The sequence below is a fragment of the Cardiocondyla obscurior genome, linkage group LG10 (genome assembly GCF_019399895.1).
Source record: "Cardiocondyla obscurior isolate alpha-2009 linkage group LG10, Cobs3.1, whole genome shotgun sequence".
NCBI classification, from domain to species: Eukaryota; Metazoa; Arthropoda; class Insecta; order Hymenoptera; family Formicidae; genus Cardiocondyla; species Cardiocondyla obscurior.
In genome coordinates, this window is record NC_091873.1 from 4,906,616 (window position 1) to 4,931,573 (window position 24,958).

The 24,958-nt window shown below is 41.4% G+C and overlaps 2 protein-coding genes across 4 annotated transcripts in view; one reads left to right on the forward strand and one right to left on the reverse strand.

Annotated features, from left to right (window-relative positions):
• Lim3 (Lim3 homeobox protein) overlaps window positions 1-24,958 on the reverse strand; it is a 36,357-nt gene that overhangs the window by 4,059 nt on the left and 7,340 nt on the right. The window contains exons 2-5 of one of the 3 annotated variants that reach the window (XM_070662819.1): window positions 22,372-22,416; window positions 2,253-2,427; window positions 1,568-1,770; window positions 1,061-1,253 (exon numbers count right to left, since the gene is read on the reverse strand). In XM_070662819.1, the coding sequence (XP_070518920.1) occupies window positions 1,061-1,253; window positions 1,568-1,770; window positions 2,253-2,427; window positions 22,372-22,416 (616 nt within the window). Of the gene's footprint in view, window positions 1-1,060; window positions 1,254-1,567; window positions 1,771-2,252; window positions 2,428-2,751; window positions 5,337-22,371; window positions 22,417-24,958 lie in introns of those variants that run through there. The other 2 variants (XM_070662821.1, XM_070662820.1) reach the window with 2 other exon arrangements.
• The window catches only part of LOC139106238 (aromatic-L-amino-acid decarboxylase), a 45,002-nt gene continuing 28,599 nt past the window's right edge, over window positions 8,556-24,958 (forward strand). Inside the window, exon 1 of the mRNA XM_070662818.1 lies at window positions 8,556-9,310. The gene's annotated coding sequence lies outside the window, so the exon portion shown is untranslated. The remainder of the gene's footprint in view (window positions 9,311-24,958) is intronic.

The following is a 24,958-nucleotide window of genomic DNA, read 5'->3' on the forward strand; positions in this document are numbered from 1 at the left end:
ACTATTTTGTGCTAGGTGTTCGATTATTTACAACAAATACTCATACCTCCGATATTTCATATAAATTTCTACATTCATTATCTTTTCACTGAATAGCGAAAGACTATCTTATCTCGACAGTCTGATATTAATCTCATGTTACACCAAGTATCGATTTTCTGGAAAACTGCAACTACACGTGTACAATTTTACAAATTTACGTATTATATATATTATATATAGCGGAATTTATCTGTGGTTATTGATAGGTCTCGTGTACTTATCCTTGACGTTATTTTCACGGGCTTTCTAACAATGTTCGCATTTGATAAGACACTGCGGTCAGCGACTAGGACTCTCCTTTTACTGATAAAACGATTTTTCGCGACAAATTGTCACTTTGCCTACAATATCGCGTAGTACCACTTGAACGATAAGAGGGAAAAATGTATTGACGGTTACAAAGTACAGTACTTACGCATATCATGATCTTGGATACGTAGAATAAGTCTAGAAAGGCGCGGATGTTAATTTATTATAATAATTTTATTTTCATGTATTATATTTGATAATAACTTTTAGACAACTCAAATAATATACGTATAATGCATAATTATTAATTTTCTTCATCGTAAGTTGAATTATTTAATTGTATCGCGTAGGAGAAAAAATAAGAGAAACATCTTTCAACATCTCCGCATCTGATTGCTGCAATCAGTCATGAACGGCTTCAGAAACCATATCAGAGACCACCTCAGACGCTAATACAGAATTCTGACGATAAGCTAACGGTTCTCTTTTCATTTAATGATTTCATCAAGGAATCAGCAAATTAATTGACCTAATTTAGCTTCTTTATTTAGTATCTAAATTGCGTATACCTTTTATTATTTATACAACACGTAATTGTAGATTGTTTAATCGGATTTTACTTCTCTGGAATTTCAGTCTCTAAGTAATATCAAATACAGGACACACGTATACTTAGTTGTAACGTAAGATATACAAAATATTTCTGCGGAAAGAGTTTGGAATATGGGAAATCCTATAAGCTCACGATATCAATATCCAATTTTCTTACCTATTCTGAAACCAAACTTGAACGACGCGCATGTCAAGACCTGTATCTTGAGACAGCTGCTCTCGCACGTGCCTCGCCGGTTTCGGACTGGTGTTGTATGCCAGCTTGAGAGTCTCGAGCTGCTTCGCCGTGATCGTTGTCCGCGGCCTCTTATTAGGCTGATCACCATCTATACTTCCTCCATCTGCTAGTTCTATATACGTAAATTACGTATTATTATTATTTTTATTATATCTTAAATATTGTTATTTAATTAATTAATCAATGATTTATCTAAAAAAAAATTATTTAGAAATATTTTTAAAAATTCGAATGTGTACGCTATTTACTTTCAATTTTTCGTCCACGTTTTTTTTTTTTTTTGTCATTAACAATAAAAATACGTATATAGAATGCTATAAATTCTTGGAAAAGTTGTATTTTAAATAAAGAATAAATTTGCAAAAAATCTTGCGTTTGGAGAGAACGTTATCTTGATTATCTGGATACGTAAAAATAATTTTTTACCTTTCGCTTTTGCTTGTTCGTAATCGGGCTTGCAGACGAGCTTTCTATCTTCCATGAGATAAAATTCATCGCCAGTGTCTAGTTGCCGAGAACAAAGAGCACACGAGAAGCACGTGAGGTGGTAGACGAACTCTTGCGCTCTCCGTACCACCTGCGAAGGTGCCAATCCTTGGCCGCAGCCCGCGCATTTTGTCCCGAAACGCCTGCCACACCAACAACATACAATATTTTCACATTACATTCACATATTAATGACAAAACTATGCATATAGTTGGTACAACAATGCCGCTCGTCATCAAATTTAACGTTCAATGTGAATGTAATAACGATATGCGTTACAAACAAAATTTTTTTGTTACATAATTATTACACATAATTGAGTTTTATAATTTAAACTAATTTCTTTTATTTTAATCTTACTGCCATTTAAAATGTAAATAACAAAAATATTTTTAGGTAGTTTAATAATTTTAATTAAAATTGGCAAGAATAAATAAAAAATAAAAATGAGTAAAAATCGGTTCAGCTTTTTAGAAAAAAAAAAAAATGCTATCTTATCTTATAAATAAAAAAAAAGAAAAAAAAAAGAAAAAATGTGTGCTACTCTTTATACATATGTATAATAATTAAAAAAAAATGTACGTGTACGCAAATAACATTGTGACAGCAATTATTGGTGCTTACTTGAAGAAATCATCTTTGCAGAACACGTGGCCGTTTCTTGCGAAACACTTGTCGGTTAATCTGGCACCGCAGTCCCTGCAAGTTAGACATCTCGCATGCCAACACCTCTCCAGCACCCTTAGAACGTATTTGTCCAAAATCACTTCCTGACATCCGCCGCATTTTGGTATCGTGGCTGCAACATATAGATCAACGAAACGATATAACAGATGCACAAGAAAAGAAAGATTAACATTATTAACAATATATTTACACGTTTATTTTCATTCTATGTGTACGTTAAAATTCGATAGCGAGGCTTAATACTATTAGTTACACATATTAGTATATTTAAAGCAACTGTGCATTGTACACTTTGCCAAGATGAAACGTTTCACAATATCAATCTCCCTTATCGCGAAAATTAAGGTCGAGGAAAGCTTGAATCTGAAGAATGTGGGGTGGAACGAGGGGATTAGATAATCTTTAGTTTTCGGTGCTATCGTCTGCCGACACTTACAATGAAGGATCGTTGGGATATGCAGCGGCAGGTGATCGAGCTCGAAGGTAGGCTGATCTAGCGGATACATGTCACCTTGTGATATCGTCGAGTCAACGCTGCCTGTGCTACTGCGCTGTTCCTGGCGAACGCTGCGCGATTCCGGACTACTCTGCGGCGTTAAGACGTCGTGCCGTCGCGAGCGGTACATCCCTTCCAGAGGAAGAGCATCGCACCCCAACAACTCCAGTCTCATCTTAGTCATAACTGTCAGCGTTTTCGCAAATACAATCACACTCGGCGTTATTATCTGCGCTGCTTCTCGCAGTTTCAGCGAGTGCAACGTTCTATATCACATCGAGACATATCGCTTCCGCGTGATCGCGATTCTCTTTATCAAGAAAATGCGAAAGAAAAAAAAAATGCCCGCGATATCGCTGATGGGTATTTACGAGGCACGATAGTAGGACAGAGCAACAATGTATCTTGAAACAAAAAAAAAAACCTGTCTAGACGTGTGTTCGATGGAATTTAAACTTCAGACTTTTAAACAAAATGTTCTTTTTTTTTTTCCCAAGTTCATCACGAGATTTTGAGGAAGACACGTTTCGTTAAAACTTCCGGTGATCTGTCATTGGCGCGAATTATTGCTCGCGCTTGTAAAAATTGTCATTAGCACGTAATCCGTCCTTGGTTAAAGCTTATTCTTCAAGCAGACACTTAGAGTTAACAAAATTGTATGAAATAAACTTAATCTAAATTAAAATTATAGATCGGCGTTACTATGACGACTTGTCGCGGAGCTTCAGTAATCCGAATAAACAAATCTAACTATGTTCAAGTTTATCTTATCGCGCCAACACTTCTCGGCTTAGGAAAGACATGGGCTCGTTACGACAAGTTCAGTACGAGGGTACGCGCACGACTAGTTTGCTAGGAACGATGTTGCTTGTGCGCACGTGATATCCGTGGGTGTGGTGGCTGGTTGGTAGGGTGAAAGCTTGCATCATTGGGTGCTATCATCACCCACGCTCGGGTCTGGTAGGTACCGATTGGAGGAACAATCGACCGCCTCCCAATATGGCGCAAGCCACCAACCCTACTCAACTTCAAGAACCGCGTTGCAGGGGTGCCGTTACGTACCTTCAACCTCGCGCGGGAGATAAGAGGATGAGGGATTCAGAGGAGCGAGACGCGAGCAGACTATTATCGTCATCTGATGTTCACCGATGGTGGGCGATATTAATCCTTTCGGACAGAGAGTGTCTACAGTAAGACGTGGACGAACATAATCCGATCCCTCGCGTTTACGTTTATCAATTGTACATTGTTGAAATTTAAATCTCACGCCTTGAAGAAGAAACGCTGAGCTTTGATAGATTTTATAATGCTTGATATTAATTTGTAGAAAAAAAAAAGAAAAAAAAATCAATGGTTATTCTGTAAAAAAATATCAAAGTTGTCTTTCACGGGGGAAAATATATTTATTTCGCGTCATTTATTAAACTTGAATAAAATTATTATTATTGATATCTTGATCACAACATAGAGCACAATTATTGCAATATTAATAAATTGCTCGAGACTTGAAAAGTGTAATAAATGTAAAGCTTATTTTCTCAAGTAATAAAGACCCACGAAATATGAGTTTGTGTGCGTTGCCTGCGTTTAATAATTCAACCCTGCTTCGTCGCGGCTTATTAATGCGTCCCGTCGGCAATATTCATTGGAATTGTCGCGCAAAAGAATTTGAGAGTCATCCCTCGGGAGTTCCTTTGAGCTGCTGATTCTTTTCGATTCAGTAAGCAACGCGGGGCTGTTGTGCAAGAAAAGAGAACGTCTGTTTCGGAGCGAGGAGTGAAAGAAAAAAAAAAATGAGACAAAGAGAAAAGAAAAGCGGAAAGGAGAAGCGGGGGAAGGTGAGAGGACAAAAGAAACTGAGCGAAATTAAGAACCTTCACGAGGATGAGAGACGCCGTTTTATAATCTTGCCCGGGATCATTCGCGTATATTTTTTTCCGGTCTTCTTCCTCGTCCATCATTTTTGTTTCTTTCTTTTTTCCACCCCCCTGAGCCCGCGCGTATTTCCGACCGTGCGGATCGATTGCGCACGTACACCGAAAAGCAGATATAGCGTTTTCTGCGGCGACAGCGGCTAACGTACGTAACTCTAGGCGGCAGAAGCAGGGAACGAGAGAACGGGGAAAAAATCGGTCTTCGGCAACCGGCCGGCGCGGTACATACATGCGGCACACGTGAAGCTTGACGCACACGACTCTAAAGTCACGTTCGCTAGCTTTCCGACGTACATACATAAAACGCGTAGATTATAAAGACCTGCAGCTGTGATTACGGAATAGTTCTTTAGATTTTAGTTTACTTTTTACTGGCTTTTCTACTTTAAACTTAACTCGCACGACAGAGGCGTTAAAAAACAAAAAATTGATATAAAAAAGATATTGTAATATTTTACTAGAATTTTTTTTATTTTTTTTTATTAAAAAATTAATTTTACCAGAGATCACAGACCGCGAGCTTCGCGCGCGTCATTAGATTCGGACATTAGTTAATTTCTCTGAGATAATTACAATTGAGTGATCTACGATTGACGGCGTGTTGCCGGTTTACTTACATTTGTAGCTTTCAGTTAGGTTAGGGTACGTTATTTTCCCTCCGTCCTTCCTTCTGCGGCAGAATGAATGACGTTGAGAGCTCGCCCCAAGCAACGAGATGGGCCCGCGATACGAAAATATTCCTCGCGCACTTAATTTGCCTCGAGTTTATAAAAAATCACTCGCGCGAAACCGAATGAGAACCCCGGCCGCGACGAAGAAGATGGGCGAGGTGCGATCGACGTTGATGAAATCGCGCGCAATAATAATGGCAATCGCCGGAACTTGCCGAAAAAAATAATGATGGGAGCGGATCTCGGAAATGCCCGACGCGAAGTAATACACGGAAGCTCCGTGCGCGCTGCCCCCGCGACGTAATTTTGTCGTTCCGAAGCTTTTTTTCGAAGCACAAAATGAGGCACAAAACGACGAGTCGAATGACAGAAGAGTACAGAATATGATCGTACGTTGCCGATTCAACGACGTCGACACATATTTGCATGCGAGATTATCCTATCCGCGGTTAAAAATACGCGAAATTGCGGAGCGATTATCGACACGTCTTCACGCTCGAAGTTCCGCAACTAGACTGACCGTTAGAGATTTCGGGCCTTAGAGAGAACGAGAGGACCGCGTAAAAAAGTGAGACAGACGATAGAGTCGATCGTCAATTGCGTGCTGTCCTTCTCGCACGGAATTCTCGGAAACGCCGAGCTCGCCGAGCGATCGCCGAGTTGATCTGTTTACGTTTTTTTTATGCGCTGGACGAGCTCGAGTCCTCTCCTTCAAAACAAAAAAATACGAGGCGTTTGCGATCCCAAAAACAACGTCACTTTCGAGCTCTTAAATCGTCGTCGTTATAAAACTTCTGTTCGAGCAAATCTCACGACTGTTTTATAATAAAAGTTTATTTTAAATAAAGATATATATGTTATTTCGCGTGAAATATTTACAGTAATTTTTATTTGATTTAATTAGCGTATTATTCAGCGAAATGCGAAATAGAAGCACGTTCGAGTGGGCGTATTTCACGTGTGCAGAGACGTCTAGCTCGTATAAAGGTCTGATCGATCGAAGTGCGATATTTCCCTAATGCATCGCGACGATCGTTAAATTTTCCACCTGACCACGAGGTAACAGATGGCACGGCGTTTTTCTATGCGTATGGTTGATGCCCATAAAATCTGTCATGCATACGCTTTGCCGGCGTCACGTTGTCGAAAAGGGTGTCCCAGGAATAAACCGTGTGGCAAATGAATGTCAGAAATCGTCTGATTTCTATTCATGCGAATGGACCAAATATATGTCGCATATATCACAAGATACAGCAAACATTTCAATCGTAAAAGACATTTGTATCGTTCCCAGGATTACAGAGTAGATTTTGCCATTAACTTATTTTTTATTTTTATAAAAAAAAGACTCGAGAAATCATTTTCGTATAGCGAAACTTTTGGAATGTAACGCAAACTTATTTATAAATTGTATCAAGTATTTCTGACGCAAAAGTTTAATTTAATGGTGGCGATCTTTTCTGAAAATCGTCGGTAACGCGGGAGGGTTTTTGCGACTGCACAATTTCGTGACTTTGTAGACGTTCTTTCGCCCAAGCTTCGATCACGCAAGCCCACCCTTTGTCGTTTCCGTCGCATATATGTACGTCGACGCGCCTCTAGGAGTCGTCCGTCATCATAAAAAGCATCGCCGCGGGGGTTCGCGCCGTTAAAGTTAAACATCCTAGTATCTCTCTCATCTAAACGATAATTTTTACGTCTTCTTCGATTGGTTTCAATTTTCACCAGGAACATACAAACCAGCTGGAACCAATTGTTGCGGCTCTAGTCTCGCAATTAACGAACGGATAGACGACCGCTATGAAATATAAAGGTCCATACACGCGGTGCGTTTTTTAATTTAACTTGTTCCAGAGCCAGCCCGAGGAGAAAACGGCCGGGAACGGGAAGACCTGCGGAGGTAGTCCAACTCGGGGGATACGACTGCATATAATCGAATTTGCACCGGGGAGATCTCTTTCTCCATGGGCGTTTCCATTACGTTGGCGGGCGATAAATTATCCTACCCTTACCGCGTAAATAGATTTGAATTTATGCCGCTCGCTTTGCCCCATTTACACATATGCTTTTTATACCTCTCTGCCAGTACGGAGATCTTTTTCGCCTCACCGTGGCAACTTTTTGGTAATCTAGCTTATATTATAATGATCGTTGTTGTTTATTGTTCGTTAATGTTCAATCGAAAATTAATATCAATCCGTCGTGAACAAGAGAGGAGGAGAAGCGCAATACTCGCGTGTATTTCGTAATGCTATGGTGCTTTAATTATTTCACTCGGGGATTTAAAAACGTAGGTCTAGTCCCGGCAGAGAAAATTTCTCGAATCAAACGCAGTCAACGCGAGCGACTTCGCGTACCAGATGTGCCATTGTGTCGGCGTCCAGGGTGGCGTTGAGGAAAGTCTAGCTAAAGGTGAAACGTACTCAAAGTGCGTATCCGCGCAAACGTGCAACAAAGAAGGGCGACGCGGAATGAAAAGGGCGCTCGCGTGGGTGCGCCGACATGGCAGAACAAGCCGAAAGCACCCCGTCCTCTCCCTTTAGCCTCGAACCGAATCCGAGGTCGCAAAGCCTCGCGAAAGACCCCCTCGTAAAGCCCGACGACAACCATTGTCGCTGGTCCGAGCGAGAGATCTCTCTCAAGCGTTTCGACGATTAAATGGACTTGAGCGACATACGGGACGTTCATTTGCCCGTCGTACTAAACTTGATGCACTTGTGCATGGGAAACTTTCACGTTTTCGTTACCGATTTAGATAGATTTCGACAAGTTTTAAGTATCTAGATTTTGACACAAATTTATCTCAACCTCATAAAAATGATATTAAAGTCATGGTTAAAGATATAGAAATTTATTAATCCTCGAGCTCGGCAAGCTCATAAATAAAACGTAATTAAAATTCGGCGTCGAATTCTATTGTTGCGAGAAAGACAGCGCAATTAGCGGTTGACCATATCGTCTGTCTCACTTTTTTTATGCGGTTGTCTCTTTCTATTTAAGGCCCGAAATCTCTAGCGGCCATCTTTTTAGTCTAGTCGCGGAGCTTCGGACGCGAGGACGTGCTGTTAATTGCTCCGCGATTTCGCGTATTTTCGACCGCGAATAGGATAATCTCGCATGCAAATTAGTATCGACGTCGTCGACTCGGGTACGAACGATCTTTTTTTGTACTCTTTTGCCATCCCATTTGTCGTTTTGAACCTTATTTCGTGCTTCGAAAAAGTACGTCGGAACGACTAGGTTACGTCGCGAGCGGAACGCGCGAAGCGTCCGGCCTGAAATTCGTCGCGCGTCCGGCGATACCAACCTACTTCACGCGCCATCTTCATCAGCGACGTTCAGCGGATTCCGGCGATCGCCATTACGTGGTGACATCTGCAATTCGCGCGTCATCTTCGTCACAGCCGGGATTCTCATCCTATTTCGAGGACGTGATTTCTGAAGAACTCGAGGAAGATTAAATACGCGGGGAACATTCCGCATCGCCGCCCGTCTTATTCTCCGCTTGACGCATTCTCGGCTTCGATTTCACCACCGAGGATCGATCGAAGGATCAGAAGTAACCTCACTTTACGTAAATAACACTACGAATATCGGGAGTAAATTTATCAAACAGATGATCGTTCGTCGCGCTTCCTAATTTAAATCGTAAAAAATCGCCGCGATAATTTCCCGTCACTCTTTCGGTCGTCCGTTTCTCGTGTGAGTGTTAATGACAGTGACAGTGATTATAAAAAAAAAGCAAAGCAGAGTAATACAGTGTCGAGTGATGTGAAGTGCTACAACACGTCAGGATAATCCGGATTACTACCACGAAGGACAGGAAGGAAGGAAGGAAGGACAGGAAGGACGGACGGAAAGCAACTTACCCTAACCTAATCGAAAGCAACAAATGTAAGTAAAAGAAATTATTACAATTAATTAATATCCCTCAAATATAATGCCGCGCGTGCATAGTTTCGTCTATTAATATATAACTGCAATGCGATTTGCATTTCGATTAAAATTTCACGACTGCTGTTTAAAGAAATTCGCCCGTGAATATAAAATCCGCGCCATCCGGCCGCGTACATCCAAGCGAGGGAGATCCCGACCGATAATAAAACGAATGCGACGTGCCTAACCAACGATATTAATAAATCCAATATCTTCCAATCGATAAAATGGCAAGCGAGCCGTCTCGCATTCGTCTCCGTGCCCCACCGTGCGTACCCCCGGCCTCATAAACAGTTGGCCCATTCGTTGTGCGTACAGGAGTCGCCGAGAATTGTGCAAATACGTATAAAATGTGCACAATGTGTCCGCGGAGCCGCGTAATACGCGTCGCGGCTGACGGATCTTTGATAAAAAGGCACCAGACACTGAACTGCCCTTCTCCAAATGATCGGTACGGTCGTTTGTTCCAAAAACCCTGCCATTATACGAATCATTCGAGTCGTCGGTCTCGCTTACATTTAGTTTTTCTAATCGCAATGCGTCGGTGAAATATATATTTAACTTAATGTCTCTTAAAGAAGAATCAAGGAAACGTTTTGTACTTATATCGATCTACTTTGTTACGTACAAAAATAAGCTAACGACAAAAGACCCATCCCTCTTCGTGATCTCGGTTAAAGCCGGAAAGGGGGCGATTAATCGCGCTCGAAAAAAAAAAAAATCCTGATAATTCGCGAAGCCTGAAAGACCTGCTAAATCTCGACGCCATCGGCGATAGCCATCAACTGTGTTATCAAAGTAACGGGGTTCGGTAATTCGCTCGTAAAGGTACGGACAGAGCAAGTGCCACATGGAGTAGACGAGGGTTCCCTCGCGCCGGAGGATGGTACCCCGCACGCATTATTTATGCGTACCGCCCATTGCGTGTCGTGAGATATACCCGCGCGAGCTTCGATTCACGCATATGGGGACATTAGCTACCCCATTAAACATTTTATCCGCTCGCTTCTTCGGTAGGAAAAAAAAAAAAGGACGTACCTGGACGATTAATCGGCGAATTCGTCACTTTCGTCCGAACAACGTTCGCGAATTGATTAAAAAATTATTTAAAAAAAATTAATTATTTTTGACGTATCTTAAAAAGTTAAGCGCATTCGATTAACGCGCGACGTTTTGCAGCCGCGTTTTATGCAAGTGTTTCTCGTCCTAAATGGGTTGTATCTAATCGATGACGTTTCGTTTTGATCTCATTTTTACTGGCATTCACTTAACCCACTTCCGCGAATCGTAACGTAAGCTCACAATCACGTAATAACGCGCGTAGTAGAAATATTTCACGCGCTCATATGCACGCACATGTGCGTCTACGTGTCCATAACGTCGGTATATGTACCGCGGGTTAGAACATTTAGCGAGTACATTAAGAAAATTGCGTGGACTCTGCGCCGCGCCCCGCCGCAGTCTGTTTTCCACATTCGCTCGTATTAAGCACATATGAAGGAAGCAACTAGAGGTGGCCTTTTTCGAAGCAGTGTCTCTCAAAACCTTTGAAAGTCTCGAGTCAAATAAAGAGATAAAAGGATCCGCGCGCGGCTTTTTTCCCTTCTTTTTCTCCATTAAAAAGTGAACATTCATACATGCGTGGTTCTTAATGGATTAACGAAAATAGTTTTCACCGATCTAGTCATCGCGTTCTTTAAATCGAAGGACCAATAGCTTTCAATTAAATAATAAAAAAAAAAAAAAGAGATAAATCGAAGCAGATAACGGAAGCCCTTTTTTTTATAATTAACATATAGATTCTGCTTTTGACATCATTATTTGCGATTCGCTTTGTCACTTTTGCTACGTGAGTTTTAACTTATCTGAGAGTCTCTGCTTTCGGGTTTCTCTGCGAGAAACCGTGCTCGAACTCTTCGGTCCGCGTTAATGTAAGACGGTGGTACGGATGGAAAAAGAGGAGCGCGCTCGGATGCTGCAACGTGCGGGTACCGAGCGCACGCGTAAGGGCGAAACGAAGGGAGATAACGGTCAGGAGGGGCATAGGGAGAAGACAGAGGGCCAATGGGGCGGAGAAGAGAGCCGTGGATCCGAGGGTGGAAATGGGCTGCTCTCCCAGACCCCGGGTGAGACAAGTAGGGTCAAGTGAACTAAAGCGAAACTACCGGGACGGGGGTGTTAAGGGGACAATATACGCTTCTCGCAACGGACGGGGGGAGAGAGGGCTGAGTCGAAGATGGGTTTAATCTATTACCGGGCGACTTGGGCCAAGTGGCTTCTTGTTACACGCTCGTTTAGACGGGACGAACTCTTTAAACCGATTCGTTCGAAACTCGCCGAGTCCGCGGACGAGAGTGGATAATTTAACGTCTCAAAATTCGCCGGATGAAATAATTTCGATCGAAAATTAGGTATAGATATGTATAAGCTATTTGTTAGACTTTGTTTTTTTGTAACGTGGCGGCGGTTTAATTTTTTTCTTTTTTTTTTTGCTATTTGTAAAATTTGCAGTTTTGAAACAACTTAGAATTATATTGCTGGGATTTTTAGAATATAAATCTCATTTTTGTTTCGTACTGCGAACGTAAAATTTGCAGGTAAAATAATATTTGATAAAAATCAAAGGAAGGGTTTTCATTCAATGAAGATTAGTTTCGCGCTTATTCACGGTACGTTGATTTAATTTTTCGAAGCCGGAAAGGCAGATGTCTTTAATACCTTTATTATTTCGCCGCTTTCCTTTCCCGATTGACGAATCATTCTCACTAGAATTCGTAAACGGAGCGCGACGTCGCCGTTTCTACACGAGCACGTTATTTCCGGAAAAGGTCAACGGAGCCGGAAATCAAAGGGCCGCAAGGTGCTCGACGTAGCGGGACGTTATTAATTTATTTTTCTCGGCTCACCGAACGCAGCTGCTTTTACGACTTCACTTTCATGCGAATGATTGACGATTACACATTTTCAAAATTATTAGAAATATAATTTTTATTAATTTTTTTTATTAGGTAATTATTTTTTTATTAGGTAATTATATTTGGAAGTGTATTTTGTATCGATTGGCGAAATAGGTTTCGTTGGATTTTAGGAATACGCGGATTGGATTTGCTATAAGATTTGCTAGGATTTGTCGCGGTACCTTCGTTTCGAGACTTCCGCGACGACGCGAGTTTGTCGCACGAGGTGCGTGTAGCGACGGATTCGTTTCGATTCTCACATTATATCACTGGCGCACGTCCCCAGAGATAAGTAACAGACCGAGAGAATTCGCCAGGGAGTTATGGGAACGGAACGACAAACAGCAAACCCAAGAGTATCCAATGTACGCGCTAGCATATTGCGCTGGGGAAATCCGTGGGGTCTTCAATGCCAGGAGTCGAGTCCGAGTGAAAGAAGAGGAGAGAGATAAATTCGCGGACATCGGGTAACAAAAAATAGAACTACATGCACTCGTAGAGTTTTAGCAACATTACCGAGGCCTATTGTATTCGCAATTGTTATTCGTAATCTCGAATTCCATTAGACGCCCGCTAACTTTTTTTTTTTTTTTTTTTTTTTTTTGAAGAAACTAAAGAGCGCTATAATGTCAACGAGAACGCGGGGCACGAGTTTGAGAAATGTTTAGAGTCCCGTGGGGTTCGTACGTATGTTTTCCTTACCGCGTTAGGTGCTTTCCAAAAACTGTGCGGATCGCAGGCGTGGGCTGCAAAAGCGAAATCAGGGAGTCGCTGTAATCATCGGGAACATCGCATGTCGCGCGCACATTTTCGGAGCAGCCGACACGAAAAGGTCTGGTCGTTTCAGGGACTCGAGACTTCTGAAACGAACCAGCCCCCGGAATTCCCCCGGGAAATCAGCGAGGCATGAGACTTGGCCGGGTCTCGGTAGGTGGAAGCCGGCGCGCACATCGACCGCGGTGCACGTGTGCCCAAAACACGCGTGCCGGCTTTTACGAGCGTTGACAGTGCACCCCCTCGTTACCGCTGGCGAACGGTCGCCGCCAAGCCGGAAAGGTCGGCGACAAAATTTGCCCTTGCCCGCGAAATTTTTGCCCCCCCTCCCTTCCCCCTCAATCGTCCCGAGCGCAGCTTAATTCGCGTGCATCTAAAAACGCGCTAATCATGGGAATCATGAATCATGGAAATATTAGTACAGATTTAAATACAAATACACTTTTATAGGGGTGAAAACAATCTCAGCCGTCGTTCTGTTTGCATCGTCATCCTTTGATTTACCCGGAGATCACGTAGTGGACACGACAATCCGATGATAACGATCATTATCGACTTCTTACACGCGCCGTTATTTGTACAGATTAGTCGAAATAGGCTTATACGTGACTCAGACCGTTCAATATCGATAATTATGTGCAAATATTAGAATATGTATTTGCTTTTCTTTTGTCACATGCTTAAGCGTGCTAGTTTCATACTAATTTTTTCATTAATTATTCCCAGTAAAAATATTCAGAAATATAATTTTAATTCTCGGTATTTATATTAAATAAGTTAACGAATTATGGAAGAGAAAATTTAAACTACGTCACGCTCGCTAGAATCGAAAATACAGATAGTAAAAAGTTACGAAAAGGCCCTTTTATCGAGGGCGTCGCACGAAAATCATTTGAACCTCCACCTGTTACTGTTGCGGTGCGTGCTGAAAACCTGTAGGGATGAGCCCCGAGTGCTATCGATCGCACAGGATCAATGGACACAATTATCCGGTCACGTGTCGGGCTAACGGCGAACAAGTAGCCGGTGAGGAAGAGAATGATGCCAGAGACCGCGTTCTCTCATCGGTTCTCTCGCGTCCGCGACATTGACAAATGTTGCACGCGTGACGCACATTTTGCCGGTGGTCGCGTTTCGTCGATTATTTGAGAAAAATCTCCGCCGATCCTTTCATTACGCGAGCGTCAGGATATTTCGTTCTAAACCTAAACCCAACGTCGAAAAGTTTTATCGTTCGAAATTCTTTTTCGATAATAATTCACTCTTGCAGCGATGATTTGAATAACGCTAATTATGGTACCGCACGATAAATTGTAATAATTACCCAAGCGATTAAGAAAACTCTCCCGCGGGATACCGCAGCCTGATAAAATCCGTTCCCTGCAATCTCGAGGGATGTGGGCTCTCACGATCGGCGATCTCGTCCCAATTCTCCACCGACGGCACGGGAGAGGACCGAATCAGACGGAGATTCGAATTTAATAATGAAACTGTGTCTCGATGGGGTTGATCGTAATCGATGATACCCGCGGAAGTCGCGAATTAATTGCATCAAATTTTCTCACGAAGCAAAATATACAAAATTAAATAAACGTCAATATTTGATTTATAACATTAAAATTCGGCGCGTTGAATTTTTTCCGCTGTAATAAAATCAATCAAAAATTTTATTTAATTAATCGAAGAGAGAATATTGTCTTTTAGCTTGTGGTTTGTACTTCTTTATTAATTGGTGCAATATTTTTGTAGTTTGCAACGCGAGGCGCTTAGTATCATTTTGCATAATAGAATTTTTTCTGATATAAAAATCGAAGTGAAGTAATTTGAAGGAACAGCTGCGAAAACGGGAAGGAAATATTTAGTATCGCTTTTTCACATTTGCACATCATCGTCAAAACAATATTTCTCTTAAATATTTTCCGAGCACACACTCCGCGTATACGTAATATCGTTTTCGACGTTTGGTTGTAATTGAGGGCTTGCGTGCATTTATGCGCGTAACGATTTCGCTGGCGTCCGTGCCTCGGCAAAATGGGTAATCAAGCATAATGCTTTCGGGCTGCGAGCGTACGCTCTATTTGCACCACGCATCATAGCTACGGTAATAACGTCCCAGGAGAACCTAATGTCGAGTCCGTGCTCGAACCATAATCCGAAGCGTGCGTGTGCGCGCACCATTGCGTCACCCTGCGTTACGCCGCGATACTCTACAGATTTTTTCTAACCGTGCAATTCCGAGAAGATGATCGGCGTACGTTTTATCGAGATAATATTCCAAGTCTTGCTTCGAAAGACTTTAAACTTAAACAAACGATCCCTGTTGCGGCGCATAATTTAATAACTTTTACGTACAACTTTATTAATTAATGATAATTTCGATCGATAATTTAAATGATTTTTATTCCAACGGAATTTAATTAAATAGGTATGTTGCCTCGTAAATTCGGAATTTTATAACATTTTTTTCTTTATGCAAAATGAAACATTGCGTTTCGGTTTGATGTTTCGCGTCGTATGTAAAATATTGTTGCTTGTATCGGAACATATGGGCCATAAATCATACATTACGATCAATTAAAATAATTACAGATAAGTAGCTTTCGCGTGCGGTTCGTATCCGATCGATCTACACGTCGCGTCACTTTTTAACTTGTTGCATAAATATAAGATGGGCAGGACATGCGATGGTTGAATCGCGCTACTCGTGAAAGTTCCCCGATACGATACAAACGTCGCTGACTCTTTAATAAATTTTTTTTTTTTTACGTTTTACGATTTTCTATACAAATTTTACGGTCTTATCGTCGAAAGGTTGGATTACGTTTTACTTCTCAAACCCGAAATCAGTCAGTCCGGGGCCTTCCGCGCAAAGCTGGATTTAATCCCTCGCGCGATCCGTTCTTCGCGACGCGAACAAAGGCCGCGTTTGAGTTCGACGCTCGGCCGAACATGTTCGCCCATCTATAAAAGTCAGCGGTGTTTCCCGCGTAAAACGGGGCCTCCTAGATTCTAATCAGAGACTACGTGTACCTATTAGGGACGCTCATTGTGCGTGGGTGTACCGTGAATACGACAGGGGTGAGCTTCCCCCTTGGGATGCCCTCATCGAAACGCGGGGATCTGACTTCGCTCTCTTTTTTTCGCTTTTCTCTCTTTTTTTCTACGAGGCCGTCACTTGTCACGTATGATTATGTGCGCGATTCCCTCATTTTCGCGCTGCAAACACCGTCATAAGTGACTTACGCGACCAGGACAATTAATTTTTACTGTATTGACTAAAGTAAAAAATGTAAAAGATAATCCTGATAAACTTTGTATTATATATTTGCATTACGTTATAATAATTACCAACTTTGATTAAAATATTATTTTACGTAAATAGATTATCAGATCTTACTTTGTAACATTTTTTTTTATTAATTAAATAATCGCAAAGTCTTTCGATTTAAAGCTACGAAATCCAAATTTAATTAAGTTAAAGTTTTAAATGCTTCAATGACGCTTGTGTCTTTTGGCGGCTTATACTCGCGCAATTTTATATCGCGTCGCTAAAACATTTCATAAATTAATCCAGCAATTTTATGAAAAGCCGTAACCACCTTTATCGCTCTCTCTCACCCTTTCTCCCCTCGTAAACGTATACACCCCTTCAGGTAGCGTGATGCGCTCAACGTCGAGGTTAACGAGCATCAACGAGCAGGGAGATCACCGCGTGTAGAAACACCCAGCGAGACGTCCTCGCGAGGGCTTCCAGAAGTTATCGGGCTACTTCCGAGCTAACGCTACTACCGGCCGGCTATCTTTCAGGGATCGCGCATCTGTCGTGCATTTTGGTGAATCACTCCGTTCCATGAAGCGGGCGTTGCTCCATATTATGGCTTCCACGGTCCGCGGGTGTTCCGGGATATTGCGTTCTCGATATAGACCAGCCAAGCTGGCTGGCCGGGTCAGCTGCGGAAGCGACTCGTGCCATCGGCGAAACCATAAGGCCCGCAATTACGGGGCTTGCGGTCGGTCTCGCGATGATTTGTCGGTCTCTTCCCCGACAATTAACGGGATGACTTTCAACCGCGGCACCGACGGATCTTTCCGCGTGATTTTTTTTCACCGCTCCCGCCCGCGTGGCGGAGTAACGAATTCGCTCGGTTCATTTTTCAAACGCCAACACGTTCTGGCGAATTAAGCACACGGATTCAATCCGATTGTTGAAATTTTTACCGAATTTTCGGAATTAAAAAAAAAAAAAAAAAAAATCTCTTGAACATAATTGCGAATACATAATTTTTACAACTGCAAATGGCTTTAAAAAAAAGCTCGTGCTACATATTTATATAACGACCATTTTTTGCAAGGAACATTAATTTAATTGACGCCGTCAAATGTTTCTAAAGCGTTTTTTAAATGTTTATTAAATAAACTTAACTGTATGTTCATTGCGTATGACCGTGTCGGTTCGAAATAACATAGGAAATTTATATTATTTGTTTTATTCGGAAATGTTGTATTAAATATAAATCGAGAGAACTCCTCCATTGCGCCCGCGGCGGAAGGTACGTTATAAAATTTTATTCCCGCCGGTCGGCTCTGATATTATTTAGCGCGTCGCGTTTGTTGTGTGTTTACCAAAGCTCTCCATTCTGCAACCGCAAAGAGAACGGGGGAGAGAGAAAGAGAGAGGGCCCGGCCTCTGCAATCGATATATGAAGCACCGCGGCACTCCCACGGGAGAATCGCGATATGTATTTTCAGAAAGCGCTTGCACGCTCTTCGAGTGCACCCTCGCCAGTTCGCGAGCTTCTGTTTGCACACGGTACCTTTCATCCGCGGCTGTTTACTGTTTGATCTTATTATTTCATTCGTCTAAATTTAAACACTTCACCCCCGTGCCGGTTTATTTTTCCGCTGTCGCGGAAAACGCATGCGAAGGGTCACGCGTGTTCATTAATGAGTCCTCGACGGTAATGAATTCGTACAAACTTGATCTATAACTTTTGTCCGCCGAATAATTAATTTCAAAGGTAATTCAATTTAAAAAAAATTATTTTTTCGTATTTTGTAAAGATTGCAAATTTTACAAGTATAATCTGTAATTAATAAAAAAAAGAAGAGTGCTCTGAAAGTCCGTAATATACTTTTCGCAAAGTAAATCGCGCGTGACGGAAACCACTAAGGACGTAAGCATAGTCAAGATCGTCGCGAACCCTCGAAACCGGGCAATGCCTTAACCGCGTTACAGGCTGGTATAAGCCAAACCAAACATTGACATGTTCAATCATAGCGATCTCTCATAGTCAGCTAAAGCGATGACGGAGAAGGAGGTGGAGAAGGGAAGGAATGAAGGAGGCATGAATACAAGCGCGTAGGATACGCGGGATCATTCTGAGACCGAGAAAGAGAGAGAAAGAGATAGCGAATAAAAGAGAAAGAGCCGCATCGTACACCATCTGGCCTTTAACGGGGGGTTGGCACCAAGGGGTAGAAATTGAAATGAAAACAGGGCGCTACCCTAAAACCGTGCCGCGTCTTTGCTATGGTTGTCAATGAGGGCTATTAGGGGACGATATGTTTTTCTTCTTCACAGATTTCGTCCGTGATGCGTTGACTTTCATCTAGACTCGATGACAAGAGCGATGATTGCTCGCTCATGACGAGATTGTATTAATCTCCCGGTCGATATCGAGCGAGATGTCTAAGAAAAATCTTTAGGCCGCGTTGCGCGATCTGATAACTTTTAATTTTTTTTTTTTTATGGATAATGTTAAGCTCCATGATAAATAATTCCCCATTATTACAAATGACATACGCTAAATTCGTTCATTGCTCTAATTGAGGTATGCGGGTGACACTCGAATTTTAAATATCTGCGGGTTATTTTCATCATATTAAATATGTATTGACTGACGGATAAACGATCTCTCGATTTCGTTTGCAGACTTCACATCGAAATTCTAAATTATCTGACGGGAATTAATGTTTATTGCGCATTCATGCAAATTGGCAAAATAATAAATTACGAATATCGTTCGTTATACGCATGTATAATATATTAATATATTATAATCGCGCGCGAAAAATATCTTATACCGAGATGCGTGAATATACATATGTAACACGCACGCAATAACGATGTTTCGGGTACTCTCAGGACGCCTCGGCGAGCACTTGGCGTAAGGGTATTGAAAATGTCACGTGTCGACTCGTGCGTCCCGGATGTCACGGTTTAGTCGTACTTAACGCCTCCTCTATGGTCTATTCACCTCGCGGTAAAAGCATGGGCGGTTCCTTTTCCGCCTAAATAATCTACGATTCGAGGTGCAGAGCGCGCCCAGGTCATGAGAAACGAGCGTGTGCATGCGATAACACCGGACGACAATTAAACCAGCGTTTCTTTCGGTATAAAAAAATATATCGAGGACGTTCGCGTGATGGTTCGGCACTCCTCCACGTTGACGTCCTCGCCGTCACCGGCTTGTTTCATTCACTTACGCGGATATTTTTTTTTCACGGACGATTACGTGACGAGAGCATGGGAATTGGGTTACGGATTGCCTCAATTTAACCATAAATCTACGCGCAATTTCCAATGCGTGACTGTAAACGATCGTGTGGAATCCCTCCGGTGAGTACATAGGAGTGCCGCGTCAAGTTATATTGTTCGGGAGTAACTATTTCGTCTACAATAGACTCGACAAAATCGTGAAGCAATGACCGTGATCGATTTCAATTTTCCTACGGCTACGTTCCGCGAACAACAAACTTCTTTAGCTTCAAGAGAAATAATTCGGAATGGTCATTTTTTTCAAACGCATCCAAGTGGAAATTGATTCCCATCGTTATCTAATAATTACCTCGCGATTTCGTGATTTATCTCGTGGCTGTTTACAAAACTGTCCAGCACCGAACCAGATATGTAACGCTCGAAACGTACTAGGTGCGAGATAATTTTTACTAGCTGATAACGATCTAGAAAAGCGAGATATCTATACGTTTTTCACCGCGTGCTAAGTTTGTCTGCGCGTTCTGACCTTACGCAACGCTAGACTGCCGAATTCGCTGGACCCGCTGATCACCGCGGTAGGGTGAGTACGTGCGTGTGTTTACATCTGGCCGGCAGTTTTCTCGTTCCAAGTTCGAAAGGTGGAGGACGCGCGGGCGGCGGACGACAAGAACCGGTTTGCCCGAAGAATTCGGCAGTCGATCGCCGCGGTAGTGTTAGTACGTGCGTGTGTTTTCATCGGCCGGCACCTTGCGCTCGAAATTCGCAAGGTGGAGGACGCGCGGAGCGGCGGGCGGCGAGAACCGATTTGCCCGACGATTTCGGCAGTCGAGCGAACGTTGCGTAAGATTAGCACACAACAGTAAACAAGTACGCGACGAAAAACATTAAGATATCTGTTTAGATACATGGTCCGCGCTGAACAGAGACTAGACGACTATATTAGACAGATTTTGCTTTTTTCCTTTTTTTTTTAATGACGCCACTTTTAATTATTTTATACGTATTTATTTTTTATAATATAGATAATACTGTTAGGCTCAATTTATTTATGCGTTTACGATTTTTTTAACGCGTTCGGTAAGTTTTTACTTTGCATTTTATTAATATATTGCTACTTAATAATTTTCGATTCTCCGGAATGTTATCGCGAACGTCATCCACTTACCTATCCTGAGAGGGAGAGGGGCAATGGGATTGCCAAAGAAAGTCGACTATGGGGGACTAGAGATAGATAGACGTACAGATAGCTATAGATACGGGAAGAGAAACGGCGTGAGCGTACAATTATCCTAATGGAGCCGTGAACACCAGCACGCATTATCGATTCGGGCAAGTACTTTTATACTAACTCTCCACGTAACTTATTAAGCTACAGTATGTAGGGCAACAAGAATTTTTCGTCGTGCACGCGAACACTTAATTCACGCGTATTTCGTAAGCCTTTCGTCGCGATTACTTGATAAAATAAATTTATTTGTCAAGAAAGCTTTTCCTTCTTTTTCCGCTACTTCTCAAATCGCGAGGACTCTTTCACGGCAGAAGCGAATGCAAAGTTAATCAGAAAAAAAAAACCCTCCAAGAAAACACTTTAAAAATTAAATTTGCAACAAAAGCGAACAGGCGACATGTCGTCGAAACGCTGATTCAGATCATACGTTTTTCATCGGAGAGTTCTTTTTCCCTTTTCTTCCCCACAAAGGCGGTCCCCCGTCTAACCAAACTGTAAAGTCCGCCGCGAAGCCATCTAAACGATTATTCCCAATTAACGGGCGGCCCACGAAAATCGGCAACAAACCCAGCGGGAAGGCAGTCCTCGTATACCAGTGCACACGAGAAACGTTGGAATGAACAATCCACTCGTCAGCACGGTCACGTGCTCGCACGTGCCAGAAACGTGCCGCGACAACTGGTGCTCCGCTTGCACGTCGCGCCATGTGCTCCGCGATGAATATGTACCACCCTGTCTGGGGGAGAGGAGGGACAGGGGGTGACGGACGCGTGTTGCTTCACAGGGTGAAGGATTACTTCGCGAGCGGTGACTGTTACTTTTTCTCTATCTTCGCGCGAAGGGCGGGGTGCCGAACGCCTCTCTTTCATCGCGCGACGATTTTTCGCATTGCAAAAATGAACGCAAGAGGGGTTTCCTGAATCGCGAACCAAAGCGGCTTTTATACGTATCTCAGATAAGAACGTGCTTACGTTCGCCCGCATTCCGCGCGAGTATTACGTTCTCTGAGTGGACGACGGTATCGGCTATAAAGCTCTCGAGATGTAACTCCTACTAGACAATAGTGTCCCGTGACCAACTGTCGCATTCAGATCGAAGTTGAACGCGTTCTGGATAACATATGGGACGAAGTCGAGTGTCTCGCGACCCTTTTCGCGACAAACTACTTCAAGGATTGATACCATCGTTCGAGCTTTCTCGTTTGCAAATTGACACACTCTTAGCTTCCCCCTACAAAGTTTATCTTCCATCCAATTTTCAATGTCCAATTTTATTTCCTTTCCAGGAAAGAGAGAACTGTCTCTATTTTTAAATGAAAGCTGTACGATTTTAGCAAGTTTAAATTTTCACGTGAGATAATACCTGCGTTTATTTTCGTCGATGAAAATGTGATAATTATCCGTCAGATTGATCTTTTAGCGTTTATTACATTATGATTTAACGGGGTGAATTATTATGATAACAGTTCAATGCCTAGTTCAAGTATTAAAGATATTCCTAAAATCGTATACTGTAGAACGTAACAGAAAAGAGTGAAATTAAAAAAAAAAAAAACACTCACATTCTTCCTTGATAGTAAAACGGCTTGACGTTTTGACCCTCCGTTCTAAAACAAAAGAAAAGAAAATGTGAACAAATTGGAAAGGTAAATTAAAAATAACTTCCCCCTTAAAATTAATTAAAAATGATGAATTTAAATCAATAAATAAATAAATTGAAAGAAAGAAGTTTATTTTAATATATCACGTCACGGATTTCAGCGTATAAAAGTATTTTGTTAAAAAATTTTCACGTAAATACAAGTTAATCGTTAATTATCACAAATTAATTATCGTATCGTATGCGATTATTGTATACGTTTTCGGGCACACGTTACTGCGTATAATTTATATCGGTTCTAATTAATTGAATAACTTACAATAAATTTACAAATAAATATTTAATCGTTAAAAAAATATTTTAGAAACCGAACAAAGTAATCTAATTTCAAATTTAAGTCACATTATGCATAATATTTTTTCACATTTTCTTTTCCCCCCGCAAATGTACAATAAGTCGACGGCAAATTGTAAAAAATAAGGAAACAATACGAAAGAAGAAATTAATAAAAGTTCTCTGTTGTATGTGCGATGAGAGTTCTCTCTCGGAGGAATAGTTTGAAAGCTAAGCAAGGTTATAGCTTTCCTTAGAAAGTTTTCACTTCTTGTGGATGTATACAAGAAAACATTGAAAAGATGGAAGTTTCAACTTTCGTAGTAAAGATGAGCAAAATCTGAAATTAATTTATAAATTTTTTTTCTTCTCAAACCTATCACGTAACAAAATCAATCACAATATTTTCAAGTCAAATTTATTCGATCGATTAAATTTTATTCACGCCCAGATTAAGAGATTATTTGTAACTTCTCGATTATGTGATAAGTGCAATAAAAGGTATTCGATAAAGTGTTACGCAAAATTAGTAGAAAAACAATGGAATATAATTTTCTGGGAATTATATATTCTCTCATATCTAGATTTGCGGCATTATCGGTGCCGAGATAATCGACATTTAAAAAAAATTTAATCTCGCTGTATTTGAAGTAGATTATTATTTTTTTTTCTATTAAAACTATATCTAAAATATATGTTTATGCGATCTTAAGATTTTGTCCATCCTGAAAAATGTGCGTCACATGTAATCTAACAATAAGATAAAAGCCTAATGCGGTTCACGCCCAAATATGTTTCTGGATTAAATGCGTGGCGGAAAACATGTAGCATTTAGACTCGGGTCTCCACAATCCTGCCGTGTGCCGGCGGCATAATCGTAAGGTTACATAAACGCGGCCTAAACACCATTTAGTTCCCATCATGAGCCACTTAATCTCCGATCACGTAAACTCCCAGTGGCAACAACGGAAGGGAACTAACAATACATTGTGAAAGGAAACAGAGAGGCAGAGAGAGAGAGAGAGAGAAACGCATGTGATTATGCTCTCGACAAACAGGAGAACAATGTCCTGCAAGAGTCACGTGGCGCCGTATAAGTGAACACCACCTCTCTCTTTTAGTGTAGCGCTTCATGGAAAAACTTACCCTCCGCGATAGGCGATCGACGAGCACGCCTCCAAGAAAAACAACCCCGAGGCCTCGAGCCTACGTTCCCACGTATATACGCTAACTCAATCCTAGTGTAACGGTTCGAATTACACGCCGCTTACATGCGAAATATATCGGCGACTTGATATCAAAAATTCTTAAAAAAACAAAATTACTTAAAAATCATTAAGTGATGATTTAATTTCCAAGTTCGGTCGTTTATGTAAATTTTTTTATTTTAATTCTATATAGAGATTATTAAGTAAAATGTTAAATGAAATAATTAAATCCATATTTTCAGTGATAATTTAAAAGCTTAATCGGCTATTCCTTTCGATAGAAAGTTTATAAGCAGATTTATCACCGATCGCTTTAGCAAAACTGAAGTTTTTAATCTTATCAAGAATTGCTCACCTTTACCTGTTTACAATCAAAATGACATACTAATAATCTCTATCTTTTGACGTAATTCCTTCATTGATAATAACATTAAGACGTTCTAATTCGCACTGCGCCTTTTAAGAGACACTGATTACAATATAATATTCGCAAGATTTATTTCTTAAATTTATCCAAATGCAACGACATTGATTATACTTTATAAAGAAAATTTCAAGTAGTAATCGAACACCTAATTAAGTTAAATATAGCAATGGTATTAATTAAGTGAGATAAAGAATTAAAAATGTAAATGCACTTGAATTTCTTCACGTCGCGGTATGGTTGAATAATCCCACGACTATCTTTGAACGTTTTCTTTTGCCGTTTTGAAAAAAGACAGCTATCGATCAAACCTCGATTAGACGGTCCTTCAAGCCGGAAATGAGTTGTCCTCGGGTTAGCCACGCGCGAGAAAAAAAAAATCGTAATGCCGTAATACCCCCGGGGTGAGATGTTGTAATTCGATGCGGGTGGCGGAACACGCGCGTGTACGCGGGAATTGTTTTTGAGCCAGCTGCACGTCGTCGAATTTTCTTCGTGTCAAAGTTTTAATTATTTTAATTATTGATTTACCGTGCTTCCTTAGCGCATAAATATAAGAATGACCGAAAACGTAATAATTGTTT